The sequence below is a fragment of the Juglans regia genome, chromosome 13 (genome assembly GCF_001411555.2).
Source record: "Juglans regia cultivar Chandler chromosome 13, Walnut 2.0, whole genome shotgun sequence".
NCBI classification, from domain to species: domain Eukaryota; kingdom Viridiplantae; phylum Streptophyta; class Magnoliopsida; order Fagales; family Juglandaceae; genus Juglans; species Juglans regia.
Window position 1 is genome coordinate 19,439,548 of NC_049913.1, and position 12,909 is coordinate 19,452,456.

At 43.8% G+C, this 12,909-nt stretch overlaps 2 protein-coding genes across 2 annotated transcripts; one reads left to right on the plus strand and one right to left on the minus strand.

The window, feature by feature from the left end:
* Nucleotides 1–2,364: 2,364 nt before the first annotated feature.
* LOC109006502 lies at nt 2,365–3,033 on the minus strand. The gene is made up of 3 exons (XM_018985795.1): nt 2,833–3,033; nt 2,643–2,758; nt 2,365–2,497 (listed from the first exon to the last, which is right to left on the minus strand). Exons 1-3 carry the CDS (start codon nt 3,031–3,033, stop codon nt 2,365–2,367), a joined length of 450 nt encoding a protein of 149 aa, XP_018841340.1.
* A 5,413-nt stretch (nt 3,034–8,446) lies between these two features.
* LOC109006843 lies at nt 8,447–12,261 on the plus strand. Its single transcript, XM_035684807.1, is given in 3 exon segments — nt 8,447–8,641; nt 10,773–10,775; nt 12,144–12,261. Coding segments are annotated over 3 exon segments (285 nt in total). The 5' UTR covers nt 8,447–8,477.
* The last annotated feature ends 648 nt before the right edge of the window (nt 12,262–12,909 follow it).

Here is a 12,909-nt window from a genome sequence, read left to right on the forward strand (position 1 = left end):
AAATCCTTCATGGAAATTCTTTACGGAGGCCGTCTGACGTGTAACCCTGCCACGCCTCGTTAAACCTCGTGCTTTGTGAGAGAGGCCTAGTGGCATGTAAAGCCGAACTTGCCCAAATCCTTCACGGAAATCTTTTGCGGAGGTCGTGCGGCTCGTAAGTCGGGGATGCCTCGTTGACCCCTGCACTTGGCGAGAGGGGGTTGAGTGGTATGCATGACGGACTTGACTATACATCCTTCGTGGAAATCCTTTGCGGAGGTCGTACGACGTGTATGCCGGGCACGCCTCATTGACCCTCGCACTTGCCGAGAGAGGCAGAGCGACACGTAAGCCAAACTCGCCTAGAAATCCTTCATGGAAAGTCTTTGCGGAGGTCGTGTGGCACTTAAGCCGGGCATGCCTGGTTGACCCTCGTGCTTAGTGAGAGAGGCCAAGCGGCATTTAAGTCGAACTCGCCCACATCCTTCTCGGAAATCCTTTGCGGAGGTTGTGCGGCACGTAAGTTGGGCACGCCTCGCTGACCCCTGCACTTGGCGAGAGAGGGTTGAGCGGTATGTATGACTGGCTCACCTGAATTCTCTGACGGAGGTCGAGTGGTATGTATGACCAGGCTTGCCACGTTGACCCACGCGCTTGGCGACAGGGGGCTGCTTTCTCAAGTACCCTGTAGAGGTAAAGCCATGATATAGACTATTTTTCTAACGGTCACTAACCTGTTTTCCCGGGCTGGTGTGAGGAAGCTCTGAGTCGCTGTTTTGCTTGGAGGAGGAAGTCATTTTCAAAGTGTCGGGTAGTCTTGGGACTATCCCGCACTTCACTGGGGGAGGAGCAGATGCACCTCAAATAGCTCTATCCCCTTCATACCCCCAGGGGAGGTAATTAGTCGACGGCCTTAGAGTCGGATTACTCTCCACCGCAGCGAGATGGGGTAATTTGTTCCGGCAGCCTCATGGCTGGTCTCGTTCTCCTCCGCGGGGGAGGTCGGGCTAGCACGAGGCTAATCCCGCTTGTTGACCCTCACGTGGAGGTAGTCTGTTCGGGCAGTATGTCTGACTGGACCCGCTCCCATCCGTTGATACCGCAGTTAAGCTGGGGCCATGCCCACTCTTCGTCGTGGCGGAATGGGGCAATGTTCGGGCAACCTCAAGGCTAGACCCATTCTCCCCCACGGGAGGGTCGGGATGGCCTCTGGCTCATCTCGCCCTTTGTATCCCAAGGAAGGTAAGGTGTGTCAAGCTATTGATGACAAGCCCACACTTCACCAAGGGAGAGGTAGAGGTGCCTCAAACCAATCTCTCTCTATTCATTCCCTAGGGGAGGTAATTAGTCGACGACCTTAGAGCCGGATTACTCTTTGCCGTGGCGAGATGGGGTAATCTGTTCAGGCAGCCTCCAGGCTAGGGCTGTACAGAAACCGAAGCCACCGGCCGCCATCAACGCGAACCAATCGGCCGCAACTAGTGGAGAATCGGTCGGCGTGCGGTGGAAATTTAAAGAGATCGACGTTCAGCGGTTCGGTCCCGGTTTGAAGCTGGACCGGACCGCTGAACCGTCTCATATAATAAAACCTATATTTTTTTTAATATACCTTTATCGAAACGACGCCGTTCCACTTAAGTTTAAGTGGAACATCGTCGTTTTAGTTAATAAGCATTACAACAAATAATGGAAACAACGACGTTTGACATTAAACCAAACGACGTCGTTTTATTAAGGACGTAAGAAAAAATAAATAAGTCTGAAATAACGCCGTGACTCTCCTCTGTAACTCTCTCTCTCTCTCTCTCTCTCTCTCTCTCTCTCATTATTCTCTTAGTAAAACCGCTAGAGAACTGACTCCGACTGAGAACCGCCTCAATTGGTGTCCTCTTCCCCATTGACCGGTTACAGTCGGTGCCTCCCCCATTTTTTCAGACGTCGGTCGGCGTCGGTTTTGCCCAAAAACCGCGCCGACGACGTCAATTTTCATCCCTACTCTGAGCTGGTCCTGCTCTCCTCTGCAGGGGAGGTCGGGCTAGCCCAAGGCTAGTCCCGCTTGTTGACCCTCACGTGGAGGTAGTCTATTCGGGCAGTATGTCTGACTGGACCCACTCCCATCCGTTGATACCGCAAGGAAGGTAAGTGAGGGTTGGGCTGGTGCCATGCCCACTCTTTGTCGTGGCGAAATGGGGTAATGTTCAGGCAACCTTAGGGCTAGACCCGCTCTCCCCGGCAGGGGGTCGGGATGGCCTTTGGATAATCTTGCCCTTTGGTATCCCGAGGGGAGGTAATCTGTTCAGGTAGTATGTTTTACTAAACCCGCTCTAGTCAATCGACACCCACGAGGAAGGTAAGGTGTGTTGGGCTGTTGAGGACAGACCCGCACTACACCGCGCGAGGGATTGAACAGCCCTTTGGCATTACACCCATCCTTTTGGTTCCAGCGTGGAGGTAACTAGTTGGTGAAGCTTTGTCTTTGAAGAAGGTTTTTGTCAACGGAGATATGTTCACTGAATTCCTGAAAAAGACTAGCGTTTTTCATTAAAATAGAGTTTATACAGCAAGAGATAAAATTAACAAAATTACATGAGGATCTGGGTTGTTTTCCTTTTTTCCTTATATGAGCTGAATCTAGGTTGTTTTCCATTTTTCCTTATATGCACCCTTCTCCCTCCCTTTCAGCCGAGACAGCTCGCATTTTTGTCAAGAGCTTATCGCAGCTTCTTGAGAGGCGCATATTCACGCTATTTGTCGTTCCTTTGGTCTTTGGTTTCAGCTCCTACATGTAACATTCACATGTAGAGGCTGCTCCCCTCAGACTTCTCCAGTCCCTTAGGCCGTCAGAAACTTTACCTTCAAGTGGTAAGTGGAGGTGATCGCCTTCAATTTGTTGAGAGTTGGCCGTCCGATGATGGCATTGTACGAGGAAGAGGCTCTTACCACCAAGAAGTCGACCATGACAGGGGCAGTGCTAGGAGCGCTACCCACTTGGACTGACAATGTGATCATCCCAGCTAGCTGAACTGTCTCCCCGGAGAAGCCTTTGAGCGACATTAGGGCTGGTAAGAGCCGAGCCACGTCTATCCCAATGAGGGTAAACGCTTCCAAAAACAAGATGTCCACTGAACTACCGTTGTCAATGAGAATCCTCCTTGTGGTGAAGTTGGCGATCTACATGGTCACCGCCAGTGTGTTGTCGTGTGGGTAGAGGACTCCTTTCTCGTCGGCTTCTTTGAAGGAGATCACAAGGGCAGGCTCACCCCTTCTATACTTGGTGGGGTAGTATGAGGCCGAGTAGACTTCTCGACATCGGGCCTCCCTGGTGTGTGCTTTCCTTCTGGATGAATTCGCCCCTCCACTAGCGAAGCACCCACTATAGTTCGAATTTCTCCCGTGGGGGGCGCCTGTGGCTGATGTGGGGGAGCGCACAATGATTCTCGCTCAATCTCCCTTCTCGTTGGACTTTTGGCTCTCCTCTGTCAATATCCCCTGTCAGGGCTCCTGTTCCGAGAGCGTCCCCTCCATGGCCGTTCTTCTCATCTGGGTGAGGGGTGTCTTGGTGCTATTCGGTCCATCCAGTGCGATCGGCAGTCATTGGTGTTGTGGGTGGTGGATTGGTGGAAGGTGCAATAGCAACGTTCTTCCTGGGTTGGTTGTCTTTCCTCCCTTTGGATGGTGAACTCCGATCGGTCATGCCAGTACCCTGTATTCCTTGAGGTAGGCTCTTCCTTCCTCGCCTTTTGTGGCTTCCGTTTAGCTTTTTCGCGAACATGGCTTTTAGTAGGGGCTTTCCCCTTTCGGTCCATTCACTCCAGATCTTTCCTCCTCGGTTCAGCTAGGGCACGGAGGGTGTCCTCGGCATTGATAAAGTTGTCGGCCTGGTCTATGAATTCCCAAAGAGTCATGGGACTTTTCTTTGCTAGCTTTGCCATGAACGCGGATTGGGCCCATGAAGGGGGTGAGGAACAAGCAGGCCAAGTAAGTTTTCAGGTTCTCACCTTCCCTTTGCTTGATGATGAGGAGGAATGTTGTAGGGTGCCTTCTCCTTTTGTTGGCCATGAAGTGGGTGAGGAACAAGCGGGCCAACTCGTCGAAGTTTTCTATGGAGCCCGACGTTAGGGAGCTTAATCACGTTCTTGCAGGTCCCCTTAAAGTTAACGGGGAAGGCCCTGCAAGCCACCTCCCGAGAAACTCATGAAGGGTCATGTGGGCCTTGAACGTTTCAAAATGCTCCACTGGGTCTCGAGTCCCGTCATATACTTCCATGGGGGGAACCCCAAATTTTGGCGGCAATGGGACCGCCATTACCTTCGCGCTGTATGGTAGACTTGTGCTAACAAGCAGCCAATCTACTGACGACGAGCTACCCATCTTCCTCATCATCTCCTCATACTTTCCTTTGAATTTGCGAAGCTTGTCCTGCATGTTTTTCCACTCTTCCTATTCGTTGTCATCTCCTTCTTCCCGTTTGGATTCCTGATGTTCGCTGGCGCTAGGATCTCCGTGGTGTGCCAAATATTGAATTTCGCCCTTAAGGGTCTGGTTTTCCTCACGAAGAACATTCATTTCTTTAGTTAGCCTTTCCATGAGTTGTTCCATGGTAGCTATTCTGGTCTCCATGGTTGCCAATGCTGCTTCTTCTTGGTCCTGTACCAATTGAGAACGAGTCCTTGCAGACATATGAAAGACACGTTAAAGTTTCTCAGGATTCCACAGACGGCGCCACTATTGACAGCTTGTTTCGTATGCCTAAGGGCCGAGCTCTCAACAGTCTGGGTCTTTGGTCTGGTGGGCCTGCGATCAATGAGAAAGAGAGACTGGGTTGGCAAAGGGCGGCCCTAGGGTGGCTCGGGGAATCTCCAATGCCTAAGTCAGCGATAGCCTTCTAGTAATGTGAGAAAGTGGGAATTTAATAAGTGAACTTATTTACTTGAGAATTCGATCCCTTTACCTAATGGTCGGGGGTCCTTTTATACTCAGCCCCCAAGGTCAGACGACCATACCCCACGACCTAAGTGGAGGGATGTCCTCTCGGAGTCCCCTCCGCCAAACTGCTTTTAATGCGACATGATCCTCTGGACAAAGCAATCAATGCGGCGTGATTTCCTAGTGAGTTCATTTAATGTGGCATGATCTCTTGGTGTTGCTATGTGGTTCCGTCCCCTCCCTCTGGCGTGCTTCCCTCCCCTTTCGCTGGTTTGGCCTTCCGAGATTTCTACGTAATGTCTCATCCTGACCCGGACCTGTACACCCATTTTTCATGGGTTGCGGGCCTCAATTGGGTCGCTGAGGGAATCTGTGGGCCTGGACCTGGCTTTTCGGGCCCCACCAAGGCGTAGGGGATCCCCTCAACGTCTGGTCTGGGCTGGTCCTGTTGGGCCTGGGACATAAGGGAAAACCCCCCTAACACTAATGTTGCTTTCTTCCCTTATGGTATTCACCCCAGTGGCAACAAGTAACCAAATGCCTTCAAAGTGGTCCCAACCAATAGGCATTTTATAGCTCAACGGAAATATAAAGAAATAGAAAGTGACATTAGTAAGATTACAACTGAAAGTAATAGAAATCGAGATAAAAGTAATACTCCTCTAGTCATATGTCTTCTCCCGTTGCTCCTTATCTGACTGATCTAACGACCAAGAACTAAGACTAAGACCCTTCTCTGACTTATGCAGTTCATCCTTCACTATCCCAGATAGACTCCTTTATTCTTTTCATCTTTCACTCTTGAGCTTCTTCCTCCCACCTCGTGCTTCCCTTACTTCATGTTTTAACTTGTAACAATGCTCCCCTCATTAGAACATCATGTCCAAAGGGTGAGCATAAGAGCTCCTCAGTGTTGTACAAGGTTCCCAAGTGACATCTTTCGGTCTTTGTCCCTGCCATCGGATTAGCAATTCCACCACTGGCCTTTTGTTTGACCATGTGGTGAGCTAGGGTCTCCTCAGGCTTTGGTTTGAAGGCCTCATTCGTATCCATCGACAGTAATGAAGGTAAAGGCAGGACCTTTGCCCCCAATTTCTTCTTTAATTAAGAGACGTGAAAAGTGGCATTGATATTGGCTGAAGGGGGTAGATCCAGGTGGTAGGCCACCGCCCCTACTCGTTGTAGCACTGGGAAGGCCCATAGTACCTTGGTGCCAATTTTAGATCCCTCTGGCGTACCACTAAAACCTGCTTGTAGGGTTGGAACCACAAGTAGACCCAATCCCCCAGAACAAATTCTCTTTCTATCGTCTTTAAAACCACATACTTCGTCATTCTATCTTGGGCCTGATGGAGATTGTGCTTGAACACTTGCAAGATGTGCAGAGATTGAATGAACCCTTAAATGAATTTGATTGTGGTTAGGAATTAATGCCTCAAATTTTGTAATGCCATTTGCTATGTTACAGATATGGTCTGGTTATATGTTGATAGTCAAATTATCTTTCATGATGCTCTTTGTTTTAGTACTTTTGTAAAATAATTACATATCTTAGTATTTCTATTGTTGAAACTCTCTTTCTTCATATGTAAAAGATTGAAGGTGGGGTGTGGATCACTTAGACCCACCCCACCCTGGCAATCTACTCATACTAGTAGGAAATGAGTGGGCAATCCACCCGCCCTGGGGTACGAGTGGACGGACTTGAGACAAATTGTAAATATAAAAGTGGGGTGAGTGGGCAGCCACATACATATATAGAGTAGGAAAAAACTAAATATATTCACTTCCCCTTCTTTCTTTCTGGCCGTGTACTCTTCACTTCTTCCCCCTTTCTCTTCTCTTCTACCTCCTCTCATTCTTCTCCTCCCTCCTCTTCGCTGGGATGCAAACATATGACATGACCGTTGGTCTACGTACTGGGCAAGGGCTTTTGCACAGACCCATGGCCAACTGTAGCTTTAAGTCTCTTAACACATATCTTTGTATATATGTTTTTTAGTTCTAGATCTGAGTATATGTTTTGGATTTGCATGCAAAGAGTTTGGATGTTTATTTTTAAGATATATTTGCCTATTCGGGTTTGGAGTGCAAAGGCCATATTGTGAGCAGGCTTGAACAAAAAAGCCATTTAACCGGCCAGGCCAAATTTTCGACCTGACCCGACACAAAAAAGCCCGAACCGTTCTGATGAAAATCGGAACCGGTATTAATCGTAACCGTTTGCTTTTTAATCGGGTAATACCTGATACCCGTTTTTAGCTGATTATATCCATTGCAGCTCACTCTCTCCCTCTTCCTCGTAGCTCTCACTCTCTCCAGAGAACCCTAGCGTCTTCGTTAATGGCAATGCTTGAAGAAGGTAACCAAAACTGAGCCTTAGTCAACTCCCCCCACCTACATATATATATGTTTCTGATTAGTTTACATGTTTTAGCTCGTTTGAGTGAAAAACTATTATGGGTTTGCCTATTATGGGTTTGCCGTTTGCATGCTTCTTAAGATTTGATTTGTTTTGGTATAACCTTTTTCTTCATCTTTGATTCATGGGTTTTAACTCATTTTTTGAGGGGGGATTCGTTCCTTTTTATTGTGGACTCTGTAAGAGTGAAAGCATTTCCTGGGTTTCTCAATTTATTTATGAATTTTTTTTTCCCCTATTGCATATCTTTCATGTGGTTTGGTTTCCAGGTCAAAAGATGTCAAGCCTCTGTTGTTGGTGTTTGATTCTTCTCGCACAGCTTCGAAATTTCGTTTGTTAACAAGTTCTATTGTAATTTTGCTTGAAAAAATATATGCTGTAGGCCTGGAAATATTTTTGCTTTGGTGTTTTCCCTTTTGCTAATTCAAAGACTAATTCTAGAAACTCAGATTAAAGATGTTTGAATTTGAAGGTCTTTCAAGGTCTTCAATGAAACATCTTTTGCTGTTAGTTCCAGTACACAAAAACATAAAAAACAAAAAAACCGATCAGAATACCCGTTTTCCGAAGGGTCGGGTAAACGGCCAAATGGTTAATCAAATTGTGCTGTTTTCGGGTCGGGTCGGGCCGGGCCGGCCCTAATTGTGAGGGTAAAAAATCCCACCTCCCCCCCTCCCCACCAACTTGGGCTGGTGGTTAGATGCATGGGTGTGAGCCGATGGCAGGGTGGAAATTTCCCACCCCGTCCAGGCGAGGAAGGGGTCTGGATAGCACCCCTATGGGTTTGGTGTGTGACACTTATGCCCAAGAGAACATAATTGTAAATCTCATCTGAATTTTTATTGCCACAAATGAACAAAACATAGGGCCTTCATGGGGTCATAATACTTCAGCTAATAATTGTAAAACAGAGAGCCATAAATGAATGAATAATGATGAGGTTTTGATCGGAGGATAATATTTCAGGCTGCAGCTAAGAATTTTGGCAATAGAGCTGAGCCATAAGGGACGACCAAAAAAACAGACAAAAAAACTGTTTCTACGTGATCTACAATTCCACTCAATGCCACCAGCCAAATATTAATCTTACACTGTCACAGTGAACAGGTAGAGCTTTAGTACGACAGCCAGAGCCAGCTGCAACAAAAAGATGCCAGCCACAATGAGGAACCACCTTTCACCAGCTGACTTGATGTGGGCTCGAAGGTTTAATGCCACAAAAGTTGCTGACATGAACCCGGCTACACCTGCAACAACCCATCTAAAGATTTCCAACGGCACAACAGAGAGGCACTGCAACCACAAACCATTTTAGTTAGTCACAAAGTATCTACCCAACGACACCATTAATATGGTAAATCAATTTAATTGGCGAAAGATGTAATAAAAAATTTCCAGGATTCCCTATATCTTCTTTAAAGCGTAGCACCAAATAGCACACAAGTCCAAAGATAACTATTTTTATTTAAAACCGTTGCACAAAGGCAATTCGTTGTTGTAACATACGGGTCTAAATTTAGGATTTAAAACTAGTATTTTATTTATTTATTTATTGGTATTTTTTTTTCTTCATATTTATTTATTTTTTTTTTTATTTTAGATTTTTGTGATAACAAATAGATCGTTTTAGTGATTCCTTTCCTTTTAAAACTTCAAATATTCTATCCACTTAGTCCCCGTGCTAGTTTCAGTTTCCAGAGTATGTGATCAACTCCAATTCAAACTCTTCAAACCCTCTCAGAAACTGTATCCACGAAAGAGTCGGTTCCTAAAGTTTAGGCAATTTCAAATTTCAGCCAATCTCCTAAGAGTTCACGTCGTCTACTCCCGTTGCCTATAAGAAACTCACTAAACCTCTGTGTTGCTCACCTCAAAATACCAGAGAAACAACTTACTTTTTCCGCTTGAGCCTTTGCTGCCCAGTCATCACCGACCACCCTCGGACGTCGGAGCCCTACCCTCGGCGCCAGAAAATGCCGGCCATCTCAACCCCGTTGAACCCACCCCCTCAGGTAAGCCCCTGCTGCCGCGCGCCACCTTCCTCCATTTCGGTTATTTGAGTTTCAAACCCATCTCTCTCTAAACTCTCACTTGTTCTCTCTCTCTCCCTCTCTCGGTGTCGCACCACCATAGGGATCCCCCCAGTCACGTCGCCGGTCACTCCCAGCCCCAGAGCCGCCGTCGCACACTGCTCTCCCTCGGTGAGCATCGCGTAGTTCTCTCTCCCGTAAGCCTGTTTCCTTTTTAATCCTTTTGCTTCAGTTTTTCCCAAAATACCCTTTCTACTAGGCTGAGTTTTATTGGGACTGGACTTAGTTGTATCTTGACTGGTTTATAAATCTGGTTGGACTTGAGTTATTTCAGAAACTATAGTTTTGGGTTAAGTGGGTTGTTTTCATGCGAGCCTAAGGTTTAAATTGGGCTGATTATTATGTAGGCCGAAGCTTTTAATTGAATAAATATATTAGTCATATACTTATTTTTATAGATAAGTATTTAAAGGATTTTAAAGCATAAATTTTAAAGTATATTTTGTAAGTATCTTTTGAGTCTATTATTTAGTTAATATTCCAATTGACTTTTAATTAAGATTTTATAAAATTATTAAGTTATAATTTAAATAGAAGTTAAGGAACATGTTATGAGTTTTGAATAATATTATTATATATGATTTTAAGTATTTAGAATGCTATGACACATTTTTTAAAAAGTTAGTGACGATTAGTACCTTGTATAGGTAACGCGCTACAAGTTGGAAATCAGGAAGCAGCGCTAAGAGGTAAATAGTATGATCATATTAATAAATGCGTATGGTGAATATTATTATTATGTATAAAAAAAAGTGATGTGCTTATGATTGTTAACTACGCTACACTAAGAGGCAAGTCAAGGTTAGTTTACTTTTCGATCTTGATGAAATATGAGATTATGCTTGAGTGATTGAATTTATTGTTGATTGATTTAATGTTACTAAATTCACATGAAAGCCATGAAATGTTAAAGTAGTAGTTCAAAGTCAAGTATGCCATGTAATAGTCAGATTACGCAAGCCATGTTCATGAAATGCTTAGGTTATATATGCCATGTTTGTGTAATACTTAAACCATGTATGCCATGTTCAAGTAGTACCTGGATCATGTATGCCTTGGAACGTCATAAAACAGTCATAGCATGTTATGTAATATCACGATATACTATGCCATGCTAAATCATACAAGAATATGCCATGTACAAAGATATGCCATGTTAAATCATACAAGAATATGTCATGTACAAGAATATGCCATGCCATGTCATGTTACGCTATACCATGTACAAGATTATGCCATATTAGAAATGTTCATGAAGCCTAATCAAATCTCATGCATTAAGAAAGATAAGAAATGTAACGGTACCACGGACTCAAGCGTGGTTAACCACAAGTTAAATGAAACGCGGACTCAAGCGTGTTTCATTTCATGATATGCAAGTTTAGTGAAACACGGACTCAAGCGTGTTTCACTCCATGTTATGCAAGTTAAGTGGAACACGGATTCAAGCGTGTTTCACTCCATGTTATGCAAGTTAAGTGGAACACGGATTCAAGCGTGTTTCACTCCATGTTATGCAAGTTAAGTGAAACACGGACTCAAGCGTGTTTCACTTCATGTCATGCCAGATAAGTGGAAACACGGACACAAGCGTGTTTCACTTCATGTTAATACAAGATAACCAAGATGTTATGCATTCACAATGACATGTTTTGTTTATATATGCTTCCGCTTATGTTAATAATGAAAATGTATGCCATGTAAATCTGTGATGATATATGTATGTAAAGTCTTTCAGAAGATCATGTTACGCATTTGATTGTAATTCATGAAGTTGTATGTGCGTTCTGAAGGGTATCCTAGAAATGAATTGTATGTTAGGCAAGGACTATATTTTACGATACGATGTACTACTTACTGAGTATTCAACTCATTATGTTTGTGTGTTTCTTGTTTTCTTCCATGTCTGATTCTCGCAGATGATGTCTTTGATGATGAAGAGCTGGATGGCCAGGAATAGATCTAGTACCAAGACTTAGGAATGAATAAGTGATTTTATCACCAGAGTTAGATTTCTTTTATGTCATGCATAAGATTAGTTTATGTTTCTTTATATTTCGTTCAGTTTCCAAAAACAATCATGTTCAATTCAGTTTCGCGTTTTGATGAATTTCAATAAATGAGGTAATTCAGGATATGAATCTCTTTACCAGGCATTATGTTTTAAATGTTGGTAATATCTCTATCCTACGGGAAGAGGGTGTTACAGTTGTGGAGAACCAAAGTGACATGATTACAGCATACTAACTTCTTTTTTTTTTTTTTGATAAGTAGCATACTAACTTCTTCGTGTCAGGATTAATAACATTACACGATAATTTACAAATACGAGAAGACATTTTAACAGTATTCTATAGGATGGGAGCAGGAAACTCCTTGCCAAGGGATTGTGCAACCCTGGGATTAGTTGGAAATTTGTTTCAGGCCACCAATGCCAATAAAAAAAAAATAAGTAATCTACAGGACAGGGGTGGGTCACATTTTTTTCCTTACAGGTACAGCTTCGGAAAAATGCTCTCCAGAAATATTTTGGCTTTTGTTTTCCCCCTTTTGCCATTGAAGGCTTATTAATTTCACTGCAAATCTTCAGATAAGCTTAAAATCTCTTTCATTGACCCAGGGAAAGGGCTTCTTTATAAACACGAGGTTTTTCTTGTAAAAGATGATAATTCATGCTAGTAGCTTATGGTGAAAAGGAAAATATACGAGAACAAGAGACTTACCAGTGCAGGAATGAAGACAAATAGGGAGTATCCATAGAGACAAAACAACTGAACAAGGCCAGATGGAGCTGAGAAGTATTTGAGGATTATGTACAATACAAGAGGTACAATTGTGACATAGCCATAGAACATTCCAGCTGACCAAGTTACCAAATTTATGTCATAGTTCCATTCTTTTTTCTGCAGCTTGTGTGCTATGTAGGTCACAAAGGTGCCAATGGAAGCTGCTACAAATATCAGGGTAGTGCATATCCAAAATGGTCCATACCTGCATGGCATTTGATATCAAAATTATACAAGAGGCGCCTTAATCATAAGGAGGGTGAACACAAATGAGTGGAATGAAACTAAATTTTAATTTAATCTGACTCGTAAAAGGAACTCTTAATTCTTCAAGTAAACATCCAATACTTCTAACAACATTCACCTTCCACCACACCTAGTGAATGAAACACACCTCACTACTATCAAGGCAGCGATGCTATCAAGTGTAAAGAAGATTGCCATAAAAGTTGAATTTTAAAAAATTATAAAAGGGAATTAAATGGATCTGTATAAGGATAACTTAAGCAAGACAAAATACTCTACTTTTCAAAAATTATATAATTGAGAATAAAGAGGGGTCTGCTCTAATTTTGTAGATAAGAGAATTTGAAAAGAAGATCTGAACCTCAGGACTGAAGGAAAGAGACAATCAACTAATGTAAGATCTTTTTCCAACAGAAGTCAATAACTAGGTATCCTTACAACTAGAATATCTAGTGTTAGT

What these genes read in the sequence shown, in the direction of transcription:
- LOC109006502 (XM_018985795.1), bottom strand. Translation starts at nt 3,033, where the DNA reads ATGTCGCTCAAAGGCTTCTCCGGGGAGACAGTTCAGCTAGCTGGGATG. An exon ending in CCTCCACTTACCACTTGAAG is followed by an intron (nt 2,759 to 2,832) that starts GTAAAGTTTCTG and finishes TGTTACATGTAG; the next exon opens with GAGCTGAAACCAAAGACCAA. An exon ending in GCTGAAAGGGAGGGAGAAGG is followed by an intron (nt 2,498 to 2,642) that starts GTGCATATAAGG and finishes AGTCTTTTTCAG; the next exon opens with GAATTCAGTGAACATATCTC.